General features: G+C 40.1%; 1 protein-coding gene across 2 annotated transcripts in view; it reads right to left on the bottom strand.

Moving 5' to 3' along the window:
• The window catches only part of CHN1 (chimerin 1), a 106,600-nt gene that overhangs the window by 66,799 nt on the left and 25,339 nt on the right, over window positions 1-14,462 (bottom strand). For both annotated transcript variants that reach the window (XM_075429758.1, XM_075429759.1), the window contains exons 3-5: window positions 11,347-11,402; window positions 2,289-2,320; window positions 1,302-1,415 (exon numbers count right to left, since the gene is read on the bottom strand). In XM_075429758.1, the coding sequence (XP_075285873.1) occupies window positions 1,302-1,415; window positions 2,289-2,320; window positions 11,347-11,402 (202 nt within the window). The remainder of the gene's footprint in view (window positions 1-1,301; window positions 1,416-2,288; window positions 2,321-11,346; window positions 11,403-14,462) is intronic.

A 14,462-nucleotide genomic window follows, 5' to 3' on the forward strand; every position in this document is an offset into this window, starting at 1 on the left:
AACAGCTACCCATTCTCTTTTCTGTTGGATACAAAAGTAGATTTTTCTTGCTTTCAAAGCGGTTTTCCAGTTTGAAAGAGATACCGTCAACCCTAGAAAAGACCCATCTTTTGACTTGCTGCACTGGAGAAGCATTTGTAAAACAAGCTATATTGATACATCTGGCAAGATGCTCAGCAGGTTCACTGTTCACAGCCTACAGACCCCGTGCCTTCTGCACCATCGGAAGCAAGGGACAGGAGTTCTTTGTCAAGCCAGGTGTTAAGACAGCTGTTCTCTTTTTAGCTTTAAATGACTATTGCAAGAGCAGAAGTAGATGAAATGCAGTATTAGACCCTAATAAGCAACATCTATTTATTTACACTCTTAATGCAAACCAGTGTAAATGCCAATAATGTTTATATTTGGAATCTTATTACTACAGAAACAAATACCTCAGCAAAACCTAACTTCCTCCCGCCCCAACGAAGAAAACTAATTCACCACAACCTATTATTTCATGATAGTCTAATTTTAATTAATTGTAATCTTATTTTACCCATGTAAAATTTTCAGTAACTGCATCTTCTCCTGCAGTGTTTTTCTGTCCCACTTAGATTTAAAACATCGCTTATAATCACCATCTCCCATCTGAGTACTTGAGTGTACAGCCCAGGCCAAAATAACCTCCATTACTGTAAAAGTAACTAAACTATTTAACACTTACAACTATTTAAGTTATTTTTTATTTCAGCAATTTTTTTTCAGTTTTTTATTTATATATGATCCACTTGCCAGAATTTTGCAGAGCGAGGAAACGGATCTGCAAACACTGTTAGCTAGCAGGTGCTCAGACAAAAAATATCTCCTGATTTATTTGCCATCCCACAGAGCGACTAGAGACGATTGATTGCTCTTCAGCAACAGCTAGCTAGCTAGTAAGCAACCCACACAGTACACTAGTCACATGAAGTTGCAAGATGCCTTTCATTTCTTGACTGCCTGCTCTCCCAGTGTCTACATGGGGTCGCACCTCTAACATAGCGGGAGAAGAGCAAAATGAAGCACGACCAGCAAAAACACAACTGCTCTTATCCTGGTGGTGCAAACAGTAAGGAATGGTAGTACTTCAACATGGGTTAGGGAAGGTTAAAGATACCAAATCTGTAACTAGGGTAAAAAAGTACCAGCTCATTAAATGCTGACCATGATTTTTTTTAAAAAATTAAAACAATCACAAGGAAGTTTAAGCGTTAAGGTCAACAACACAGTACAATCTCTTGAATATTTTATAAATTAAAAATTAAATATTAATTACCAACCTTAATGCCAAAGTGTAGGTTCCAGGTTGCCGCTGGCTTTCACGAATGAGATAGCTTCCCTCTGCAACACTTAATAATTGGTCAGCTTCCTCCCTTGAGATCATCCCATGGAATCTAAGAAACAAAGACTTCTTGAAACACACACTTTTTCACTTTTAAATCACCTTTTCCTCTTCTTTTAAAAACCACCAACCATGGTAATCAAAAAAAAAAACAAACATAAAAAATGACTGATTTGCAGGAATCTACAGCTTAAATTAATCTCCCTTTCTGCCTGCATTTGAAGTCACTTTAAATGGCTTAGAAATGCTTCTATGAAACAAGTATATTGCTTTTTAAATATGTATCTACCAATTAAATATGTAGAAATAAATCCAGTTTTTCTCCTGCTGGCTTCGCATGTTTTGTGCCAGTGGCATGCAATCCAACATTTTGCAGCATTCAGGGATATTATGGCAATTTGCTAAAATCCTTGGGATTGCATATAATCTCAGTAATTACTGGTGTAATAACCTAGCAATACTACACACCCTGTACCAAAATAAACACAAGTAAGATCTGCTTTGTTTCTCCACACTAAATCTAACCATCTTTGCCTTAGCAGTCTGAAACAGAAGACACATATATACTGTACATTTTTATTGCATTTGTGATCCAAATCTTTTTTTTTCCTGCACACAAACACCTTTTGCAGAAGCCCACTGGAGGGGGGGTAGAAAGAGACAACCCTTTGAAAGCGCACAAAGGTATGTTTTTCTCACTTAAGGTAGCATGCAATGATATCCATATCCATCAGAAAATGCAGCTGTAATTTTAGGCAGACAAAAGCGATGGTACGGCAACAATAATCTGACGGTGAGCAAGACACACTGCTGTAAAACACAGAGGAGAAACAGAGGGCCCAGAGCAAACGCTTGCAATCTTTTCTCTAACTATTATCAACCAACATGTTGGGATCAACCACTTTCAGAGATGTATGTTACTTACTCTCTTCCATAATATTTGGGTCTGTTCTCTACCTAAAAGAAACAACAGAAATTGTAATGTTTCATTCACAACTGAACCCATACAGTAAGCATACAGACTGTAATATAGTGTTAAAAATAGAAAGGGATATAGCATGAAAGTACAGACAAAAATCGTTTACTATCCCAGGATTTTCCTTGTGGGTGGTTTATAGGGAAACCAAAGGCAGAACTTTGGGAAACATGACACTTCTGAATAGCTTAAAATGGAGCAAGAAAGAATGAGCTGCTTGGATCATGTCGTCCTTGGGGCTCTGCTAATACAAACTGATGGCATTAAGTACCGCCAAAGAAGGGAAACAAAAGATTAATGTCATGGGTGTAAGCGTACGATATTGTTAAGTGCACTAATACAGTGAAACGTCTATGAAATTCTTACATTTACAAGTTCTCTTCCATCACAGAGCTGTTGGTGCCACTGCTGCAAGACATTAAGCCACTACCATATCCCCCCAGAGTGAGGGCAAGACTGAACGATCCCTAGCAAGCGCCTAAGTCTTGCACTTCTTCACTAAACTGTGTGACCTGTGGTATGACCTAAGAGACCTCAACAACAGGTATGCCTGTGTTATGCTGTGTAACACAACCCCGTCCGTGCTCCAGAGACCATGCAGTGTGAACGCACGCAGCATGCCAGGGTGTCAGAACACAGCCTGCCTGCCCAGTATTCCAAAGTCACTCATCTGTAACTGCCCAGGAAGTTTATCGACACGTGAGGACCTGCAGACCTCCCAGCAATCAGCTCAATAATCTAAACCACCAGATTATCCCTCCTTGCTAGATTTAAAGAGGAGAAACTCATTGGGGAGAAAAATTCAACAGTTACACAACCTGAACTACAAGAGTATACAACGATCCAGCTGTAACAAAACACAAAAGACCCACAGTAAACTGCCACTTCAGTTTCTTTTTTTCTTTTTTCTATCTTTTCAGAGAAAACCCTATTAAAATTAGTACTCCTCTCCAGTTATCCTAGTGGAGTATCAATAAAGATTTCAGGTGTTCAAAACACCAAAAAAATACATCCTGGGTGCAGTTTAAAAATAACTCTTCCACATTCCCAGCAAATAAAAAGCTATTGTGATGGTTCATCACTTCTGAACAATCATTCCATCACTGGAAAGATTTATAATGTTCTAAAAGCTTTCCTTTTCCTTCATAACAGCAAACAAGAGTTGACCAGTGTTGTAACTGGTTTCAAAGGGCCTGAAGAGACTGGGTCATTTCAAAAAAGAAAAAACAGTCTTACATATTTTTCACTATATGTAGGCTATTTCTTCAATGGGAAGATAGCAACATGAATGGAGAAAAATTGAAAACATTTTATTGTTGTTATTATAGAAACTTGCAACAATTCCTAACTAAAACGCATAAGGCAAGGCACTAGTCTCAGGCAGTTCTTAGAATCCTGTTGTGAATAAGATTTTGTTGTCTGGCTGTTGAAATTTTATATTTATCTCAGTGAATACAGTGAATTTATATGACAGAACGGGAAAATTTATATAGGCAAAAGCATTCCACTCCAGAAATGGATTATTCATGTGACAGGGCATCTTCAGAGTACTTGCAAATCCTATGACAAATTATAATATTATACCCTGTGTGCAAACATTTGAAAATGTGAACTGGCAGATGACTGGAGCAAAGCATCAGAGAAAAGCTCTGCTGGACTTCCAGGCAGATGTAGCTGGGTTTGCAGTTTGTCTTAGTGGATGATGAGTTAGAAAGGAAAATAACCACTTTGGTTAATATTGAGTCTCTACTGATCAGTTTTACCAACTCACAAAAACTTCAGTATAAATGCTGATGTGTAACACTGTTTGCTTGTATAACACTCAGTGCAACTGCAACCCAACTCACGGAGTTTTATTGCTTGGTTTTTGGTGTTTTGGTTTTTGTTTTTTCATTACTTTTAAAATTTATTATAATATTAGGGTTTTTGACATCTAGATTGAATGCCTACATTTAGACTCTAAGGCAACTTCATCAGAACTCAGCAGGGGCCTTCTAACTTACTCAGAATTAGCTGGGCTACACACACACTTAGTGCAGTCCGGGTGAACTTACTAAGACACACAAATTTCCTGTAAGCCAAATTTACCACGTAAGACTGCAAACACTGTTTGCCAGCTCCCTATAATGCTTCCTGCAAGTATCGTTACACCAACTTTACTCACAGTAACTTCGGCAATAAAAGGTGGCATAGCATTTGTTCTTACTTCAGGTATCCTTAGCTGCACCAGAACTAGAAGCAACATGGATCTTTCTTGGTCTTTTGTGTCTGCCTGGACTTCACAAAGTTCCTGCCAGACTGTGTTTCTACAGATTACCCACGGATCCTCCAGCTGCACATGAGCACTGACAGCCAAAACAGTTCCGTTCAGAAGGTTCACTAGCCTAAATTTCACACTCCGTCAGCCTTAAGTTAAGGAGACAAAACCAAAGCATCCATCTGGACTGGAACTAAAACCCACCTAAGAATGGAAATACATTTTGAAATAGAATTAAAGCGGTAGCAAGAAAATGGTCGTTTTAACTAAAGCTGTTAGCTGAAAATATAGTGTAATTATCCTCTGCAGAGTTTTGTTCTGATTTGGCAGCATTTTTGGACCAAAGTATCGTTGAGCATGAGTAAAGGCATCCTTAGCTACTTCATCTTCTCTGTATCCAGCAAAGATCAGCTGAATGCTAAGTATTTTGACTTCGCAGGACTTTTATAAACGAAAAGGAAAATATTCCTATTGCTGTTTGTTTAGCCGGTGCTTGGCACAGTTTTAAAAATTGCTTCTAACTTGCAAAAAAAAAAGAAAAAAATAACTGTGAGATCTTTGTTTTCAGTGTGCTTATTTCATAGCACTGATGCAGAGGCCACAGGAAAGATTGAGGTCTCACTACGATACCTGCAAGAAACACAAAGGTCAATGTGATATCCACCACAGTTTCATTTCTGATTTTTTCAAACTGAGGTGTGAAGCCAATGAAATCAAGTTTATGAACAGATAAATGGGGCGAGTGCCTTACAGTAGCTATTCCTTCGGAAAAGAGCTTCGTTACCATGAAAGCTGGGAAAGTCATTCTGGTTGAGTATCATACTGATAAAGCCATCTGAGAACAGCTCTAACAAGGATGTGCATTACATATTCCCATCTACTCTATGTTTCTTCACTACTCAGAGGCCATTTTCACAAGGCTACAGAGATGCTGTTTAACAGGCTTATTAAATACTGGCACTGAATTAGGACAAAGCCTCATAATAGTATGGTAAAGGCCAGTGATTTTAATTATCTCCATCATTTGTCTGTTTGATATTTTTTCATACATAGTTATTCAAAATTTATCATGGAGTGCCTTCATACAGCAGTCGAGGATGCCCTAAATATGCCTGCATGTGCACATGTGTATATAAAAGATTGTATGCACAACAAACACAAATTCCATGGAGGTAATATAGTATTAATTAGACAAACAACATTACAATTTGGATGCAAACCTCATGCAGAAGTCAAACATCCTTAGAATGTTATGGAATCACGAACTTTACAAATTAACCTCGTACAGTGTTAAAAGTCTTGGCTCTGCTGCACCTTTACAATAAAAAATCCCAAATGAATGCAATGCTCTTTCTATGTCAGTGTAACTCCACTGATCTGTGCGTCGCTCTGATATGAAACTGGTGTAACAGAGCAGAAACTTGAATTCTCTGTATCTGAGAAGCATTTCATGTTAAGTAGGTCATTCTGCTGAATATACCTCTTCGTATCGGCACTTGTACAACATGTGCCTTTGCGCCTTAAATAAAAGGTTGGCTTTTTTACAGCGCGATTTCCAATTATTCTTTAACAAGTGTTTTTTCCCCTAATCATCACCCCTGCTTATGTCAACAAGTGGAATACAGTAAGGCAAAAGAAGCAATTTACGTGCTAATACCTTACCAAATTATATGTTGTTCCCTCCCACTGACCTCTTTGATGTTCTCTGGACCAAAATCCTCTTCCTAATATTTAGGAATTTGTTTGTACAGCTGAATAATTCAACCACTTAGGAAAAGATTCTGCTCCCCACTGACTCACGCACGGCTGCTAATAGAAACCCAGCTGAGAAAGAGCAGATCGCAAAGCTCAACACTAGCTGGAGAGGCTGAGACCAAAGAGAAAGGTTAAACATATTACTGCTCGCTGAATATATCTTCACTTCAAATCTGGCTCAGCTGCATACATTGTTCAATACTTATAATGAAAAACAGTTATCTGCATTATACCAAATTAATGCAGAAGTAGGAAAATGCGCACTGGTAATGTATTATTTCAATTTTACCTTTATTGGTAAAAATAAGCTTCAGAGAGCTTTTTTTTTTATAAATGGATTCTTTAATGAGAAAATGTGTATTTAATATGCTCTGTTCTGCAGCTAAATACCTGCAACTGACTGATTCTTTCATAGCTCTATTTTATTTAGTTCAATTCTTGCTAGTTTCTAAAATCTGCTGCTTTTATTTCTCAGTTTCTACAACAGTGTTCACGGGTGCAGACACAGGTTTACTCCGCAGAGTTTAAGAAGCTATTTTAAACAAGAGAATGTCTCTCTTCTTTTTTGTTCACTCTGCCCAGGGAAAGTTTTACACTTACTTGACGTTTGTCATATGTTATAATCTTGTTTTGGAATGAATTCATAGAAATATGATGATACAAACTAATGTGTTGAACTGCTTTCTTCAGTGTTGACGGGACTTAGCAGAGTGTTTTGACTGCTGGTGGTACTTTCGCCAGTCCCCCACTGACTAACTGACATTGACCTGACATTTTCCCTGGAAACATTCAAGTGGTGTCCCCCAGGGGTCAGTACTGGGCCCAGTCTTGTTTAACTTCTTCATCAACGACCTGGATGAAGAGTTAGAATGTACCCTCAGCAAGTTTGCTGATGACACCAAACTGGGAGGTGTGGTAGACACACCGGAAGGCTGTGCTGCCATTCAGCGTGACCTGGATAGGCTGGAAAGCTGGGCAGAGAGGAACCTGATGAGGTTCAACAAGGGCAAGTGCAGGGTCCTGCACCTGGGGAGGAACAACCTCATGCACCAGTACAGGCTTGGGGTGGACCTGCTGGAGAGCAGCTCTGCGGAGAGGGACCTGGGTGTCCTGGTGGACGACAGGTTAACCATGAGCCAGCAGTGTGCCCTGGCTGCCAAGAAAGCCAGTGGGATCCTGGGGTGCACCAAGAAGAGTGTGGCCAGCAGGACGAGGGAGGTTCTCCTTCCCCTCTACACTGCCCTGGTGAGGACTCATCTGGAGTACTGTGTCCAGTTCTGGGCTCCCCAGTTCAAGAAAGATGAAGAGCTACTGGAGAGCGTCCAGCGGAGGGCTACAAGGATGGTGAGGGGACTGGAGCATCTCCCCTACGAGGAGAGGTTGAGGGAACTGGGCTTGTTCAGCCTAAAGAAGAGAAGAAGAGAAGGCTGCGAGGGGACCTAATAAATGCCTACAAATATCTGAAGGGTGGGTGTCAGGAGGATGGGGCCAGACTCTTTTCAGTGGTGCCCAGCGACAGGACAAGGGGCAATGGGCACAAACTGAGGCACAGGAAGTTCCGTCTGAACATGAGGAAGAACTTCTTCCCTCTGAGGGTGACGGAGCACTGGAACAGGCTGCCCAGGGAGGTTGTGGAGTCTCCTTCTCTGGAGATATTCAAGACCCGCCTGGACAAGGTCCTGTGCAGCCTGCTGTAGGTGACCCTGCTTTGGCAGGGGGGTTGGACTAGATGACCCACAGAGGTCCCTTCCAACTCCTACTATTCTGTGATTCTGTGATTCTGTGACCTCTCTATGTAGGGATGCAGTACGCTCAAGACACCCTCCAAAGAGCTTGGATGGTTAGTTCATGCGGGACACAACTCACCCACAGCAAATTTTCCTCCCTAAAACAGTCCAACTTTTCAATTTTCCACCTGTTTAATAGCTAATAATGTCTTATTATCAACCATATTAAAAATCAGTGATAATGAGGATGAGAAAATTATAGTGGTCAGCGTGATTTGTATTTGAAGAAGCTTTACACAGACGCTTTTATATCTGGCTGGCAAGAGCAGGTCTCTTGTCTGATTCCAACAAGAAAGCATTCTGGATCTGACTAATAGCTGAAGGATTTCCAGCACTTCAGAGGCAGGAGACATTTTTAATTTTCAGATACTGTATACCCTTTTACATCTCTGCTTATTTGACTGGATAGGCTAGTAGTATTCTAAGAAATACTACACAGGAGAACTGAGTATAAAATTTGCTTCTGACTTCTTATCACCTAGGGCAAAAAGACCTCAGAGCACTTCTCTACAGTCAAACTAGCATGGGTTATAAAGCCAACAGAATTTACCGAATATGCTGGACCCCTTTATCAGTTTATAGTTTCTCCCTGACTACAGGGTACGTATGCACTGTACAGTCAACATGCAAAACAGTTACAAGCGTTATGGTATCTGCTGTAAGATTTCCTTAATTGTGCTGGCACTTTCCCACTCCTTACATTTCTGTTAGGGGTGGGAGGGTGGGTGTTAGTTTGTTGTGTTTGGATTTTTTTTAAACAAACCGAAAGGTATATAGAAAAATGGATGTTCTAATTCTGTAAGAATTAAAACATTCAGAACTGAGGCTCTCAAACCATCTCACTGAAGAAACTGAAGGACTGTGGCTCATCACCACAGAGCCAGGCAACATTGTAAGCATACACTGTATGAAAGTCTGTCATTACATGAGTAAACCATAGCAGGGCTCTAAGACAAGACTCAGCAAATAAAAGACTACAGTGATTGTATAGGCATAATGTCAGCACCTCAATGTACAGCATCAGAAGCCTACCAATAATCCCTCATACATTTTACAATATGCATATATACATTTACCTACACACATACTAGCACTTCTTCCACCAGTGAAATACTTTTGAGGAGGGGAAGGAAAAAGCAACTATTCAACAGCACTTAACAACAATAAACACAGTCCACTGGAGGCAGGGAGTAAAATACTTCATCCTACCCAGGCGAACATTCTGTACAATCTCTGCACCATCAGAAACCTATATTACAAGACTAAGCTCCTACAAGACTTCAGATATTTTGTATGTTCGTGTAATGAAAAACCCTATCATAAAGAACACACAAAATAGAAGAGAACCTTCCTAATAATGCTGCAGTGACAATAACAAACTGGAAAACCTCCCATTTTTTCACAGCTCAGATTTTATCTTCTATAGATCTCTCCTTCAGATCTCCAACCCACCTCATTTGATGTACATAAGATATCTGCACAACAACCTTAACAAGAATACCCCTGCTTGGACCCTCATTAACAGTAGAAACACTGCTTAAACCAAAACTTTTTGCTACAATGCTTCTTGTAAAATTCAATTGTTCCTTCCTATAGCTATGTCTTGCCAAAGCGCAATCAGCTACAGCCACACATTTTATAAAAATACTAATCTATCAAATTAGTTAGCTAATGAGAGGGCTACAAAAACGATCCGAGGGCTGGAGCACCTCTCCTATGAGGACAGGCTGAGAGAGTTGGGCTTGTTCAGCCTGGAGAAGAGAAGGCTGCGGGGAGACCTGATTGCAGTCTTTCAGTACTTAAAGGGAGCCTATAGGAAAGATGGGGACAATCTGTTTAGTAGAGACAGCAGTGACAGGACGAGGGGTAATGGTTTTAAACTAAACCAGGGTAGGTTTAGGCTGGATATAAGGAAGAAATTCTTTACAATGAGGGTTGTGAAACACTGGAACAGGTTGCCCAGAGAGGTAGTGGAGGCCCCATCCCTGGAAACATTCAAGACCAGGTTGGACAGGGCTCTGAGCAACCTGATCTAGTTAGTGGTGTCCCTGCTCGCTGCGGGGGGGTTGGACTAGATGACCTCTAGGGGTCCCTTCCAACCCAAAACTTTCTATGATTCTATGAAATTAACAAAAGAAAACAAGAGTGCTTCCACTAAATGCAATTTCACTTATGTTAAATCTCTACTTTTTATCTTAAAAATTGACAGATTGCTTCATAGAATCACAATTCGGCATTTGAAAAGACAACAGCAAAATGCCTGTTTAATTCTGTAAAGTAAGCCCCTTCCTGATCTGCACTGTAAGCTGTTAACGCTCTCGACGGTGCTTATGTCCCTCTGTGTCTAACACTACATTCAAGTGACTAACATATTTAAAAGATTCATTTCCTTTCTCTTGGCACATGACAAAAATGCTTAAGTTTTATTGTGGCAATGTAATAACTTTCAGCAGTTATTCAGTAAGAGCTGTGTTTTGTAACACTGCTCAACCAGTCAAGCCTCACATTTCAACATTTTTGCAATTGAAATTAATGTTTCCCAGGTTCCTAACTGAAGCTGCAGGAGAGGTGCAGTTATGAGCGAAACCTTGCTGGCACGGCTGTTCAGTGGCAGTCGAATCCTGCGGCACGGCGGCCCTGGAGAGCAGCTGCTCCCCTGCAACACTCGCAATCCGGGGTCTGCCCCACCAACCCACCCCACGAGCAGGTGCCTCTGCATCGCCGTGTATCAGCAGGATCTCTGTGTTACTGTTTGGATCCTTAAAAGCTGAGGCTCTGCACAGCTTAGCTACTAGTATTAATGAGTCTTGAGCACTGCAACTCAAATAACAGCATGAGGGGAGGTTGCAGTCTTGCCCCTGTTGATTTACTGCATGTTCCTAGCAGCAACGTGCGTACAAACAGGTGCGTGGCTCCCCTGCACAGCTCTGCTCTTGCTTCTGTGCATTTCTGACCCAAAAAGGAGGACAAAATGAATGTTTCCGAGAACAAAAAACCAGTAAATGATTCTCAGGTATACATATCATACTCAAAATGCTTTCTAATTCCATTTTTAGACCAAATGGATTTCCAGGTACCAGTGGCCCCAAGGCTACATACTCTAATTACAGCACCAAGTCTCCCAAGCAACCGTCATTAGGGTTGGACACCATTAAGTATAGACTTGGAATTACTGGACTCTATAAAACTGAATCTTTATAATACTCACCTCACAAGTGCAGGTTATCCTTCTAGGATGGGGAGCTTCCTGTTGCAACTGATACACTGAGACACGGCAGAAAAACTCTGATTAATACAGAATCATTGTACATATTAGGCCTTTTAATGTTAAATTTTGCTATTTAAAAAAAAAGACAACTCTCTGCAAGATTTAGTGCAATGATACATATACCAAGGTCTCAAAAATTACTTAACAGAATGTTGCTAGCCAATCCGGGATGATTTATTATCTTTACAATTAATCTATCAAATACTAGGGAGTCACTGGGTAAGGTCAGTCAAGTTTCCATCAAGCAGATCAGAAAAGGAATCATGATAAACACAAATTAAATTTCATTATATGTCAAAGGCTGCTGTCAGACTTTTTTCAGTACGCAGATGGAGTCACATCCTACTACGCTGCGCACACAGTCAGTCACCTGAAATATGGCAAAACTTCACTAGAATCATTCAGAGCTTTGCAGAATCAAACCCTCTGCTTTTGCCACTGCTCAGTGATGACCTTGTCAAAGAAAGGAAAGTATGGCCTGTGTATTTGCAGATCCAAAGACATCAGGAGCTGCGTAGCAGGGTAAAACAGTTAAGGCCCATATTATGACATACACTTACTAGTATGTCCCCCTTCCCTTTATTTTTTTTTCTTTTTTTTCAATAAGCCTCATCAAGCCAGAATAAATCTTAGGAGCCAGCTGTAAATTTAACAGTACTAACGTGCGGACTTTCTAATCTAATACCAAAGGAATGACTTTCAACTTCTATCCCGAAAAGAGTTTGGTTTGGCAAGTCACCTTCAAAATGCAGCCGTCAGCACTGAGTTAGTGTTTGAATAGTACTCCAGACCTGATAAAATGGACATTTGGAATTGTAATCTTTTAAAATTAAATTATTTTTCAATAATCAGTATTAACACCAAGATCAAATAGCACATGCTGTCATCTTCTTCAGGTAATAAGACCATACATTGATTTACCCAATAAGATTTAACTTTATTACAGTTCTCATTTGATCACAAGTCTTTTCCACCAACAAATGCTGCATTTATGTGCTAAGTTACATGAGAATGGAGAAAGTGGCAAGATGCCAAATAATACGGCAATCATAAGATAAATTGGAAAAAATCACTCCCTTTGTTCCAAACAAAAAATATAGTGTTTTTTTCCAGACGTTGCTATAATCAACCCTTACCGTTCCGTACTGGTATTACACAAATGATTTTTGCAAGCAACGAAAAACAGCACACTAGTATATAAACCAGCAATTTTCATTTCAAGCATAGCATGAGCATTTACTTGCCCAGCACGCAGATTCCCTAGCTTCCATTGTAAAAGTCATATTTGACGGCACTGGCCCTTGTCCATGTCTAATACTGAGAACTGTAGAGTTAAGTTCCAAGGAAAAAAAAAATCATGAAGTGAATATGGATTTCTCTGAATTTCACAGAAGAGCAGTGGAGACTCACGATCAGCATACTCTGCAGAAATTGGCTAAAAACTGAGATTTGTTTCCCACCTTATTTCCAGCCAGCCTGAAATGATTTTCTGGAAGGAAATTCCTCTTCTCCAAAGGCAATACCTTTCTCCTCGTCCAGTCACAAGCACAGCAGGTAGACTAGTTAAGTTACAAAACAGGATGCCTGTTCCTCTTCCTTTAACTGATGTATGCCATTCAAACTGTTCAAGACCAGTTTCCTTGCTGTAATTATTGCCAGGGAAGTCAAACAAGACATTCCTCTTCATCCATCATGAGACAGAAATATAACCAAACCCCATGACTCTGCACTTAGTTCTGAACCATGGGATGGGTTCTCCATGGCGAACCACGATGGTGTAGGAGCGTGGGCGCGCACACATTTGCATGCACCCAAGCCTTCACTTCCTAGCAAGCTGCCAACAAAGATTTGGTACTAGAGAGGCTGGACCCCCCATTACAGATTACGGCATGGAATAAACCAAACAAAGAGGCAGTCCTCCCCAAGTTCATGGAAGGTACAGAGCTGTGATTCACTGTTCATGCTTACAACTGGGAGAAAAATACTTCTATCTCAGTAACAAGTACAAAAACGTATTGCAATCATAACTAATGATGTTTAATACCAAGGAGTGAAGTGTCTCAGTTTTATCTTTTAGTCCTCCACTGCAAGCAAAAAGCTTGTTCAAACCATTCTGTGTGCAAATTCTTTAATATTAAGTGGCTACTGGTATAACAAACAATGATTCAAAAGGCACTGACAGGCTTTGCCACCAAATTCACAAACAGACCAAGGTCCCACCCATCTCAATTACATGACAGCAATTGTGTATGTTGGCAGTTATTAAAAACCGTTCAAAGTCATCCATTTAAAGAAAACGCTCAAGATGGACAAATTGGAAGCCTTCAGCCTATTTTAGATGTTGCCTTTCTATTTTCTTCAATTAACATAAATGTATTTTAGGAGACTGACGTTCCTAGACTGTTAAGGCATACGCAGTTTTGGCAACTCCTGTATTTTTTACCACATATTTGACAATATATGAGTATTTGCTTACTGCCTAAGGTCTTTTAAATTTCTTATGAGACATGTTCTCATTTACAGAAGTCATCTAGTGCTCATATTGCACAGAAGATCTTGACTATGTAACTGATGATCTCTGTAACAACTCAAAAATTGGAAACCAAACCCAAACGAGAAGGCTGACTGATGAGTTTTAAAGCCTAACTGTGATTTTTGAATGCATCAGGTTGGTAATGGCAGGGGCAGAACAGAAACAACTCAACTCTGTGAGCCATTAACAGAAGACTGGTCTAGGTGACAGAAAAGTTGGTTTTCTAATGCTCATTTAATTCTAGTACATATATTTTAGCTGACAAAAATACTTCAATCCACGCTTTTACACTTACTCTCTTTCTAACCATGGTTTTCACCAAGCCTTTAAGACCAACGCAAATTCTCTGACTGAAAAGAATCTCCCGCTAGAGTGATGCCGTGAAAACATTCCATAACTACATCTTCTCAGGTGCCAAATCTCCCCAGCCTTTAGAGAGCAACATTTTCATCATGTGAAACATTGCTTGAGCAAATCGCTTTAGCCAGCTTGAAGACACCAAGCCTTGGGAATATATACAAAA

This window comes from Opisthocomus hoazin, chromosome 9 (genome assembly GCF_030867145.1).
Source record: "Opisthocomus hoazin isolate bOpiHoa1 chromosome 9, bOpiHoa1.hap1, whole genome shotgun sequence".
Taxonomy (NCBI): domain Eukaryota; kingdom Metazoa; phylum Chordata; class Aves; order Opisthocomiformes; family Opisthocomidae; genus Opisthocomus; species Opisthocomus hoazin.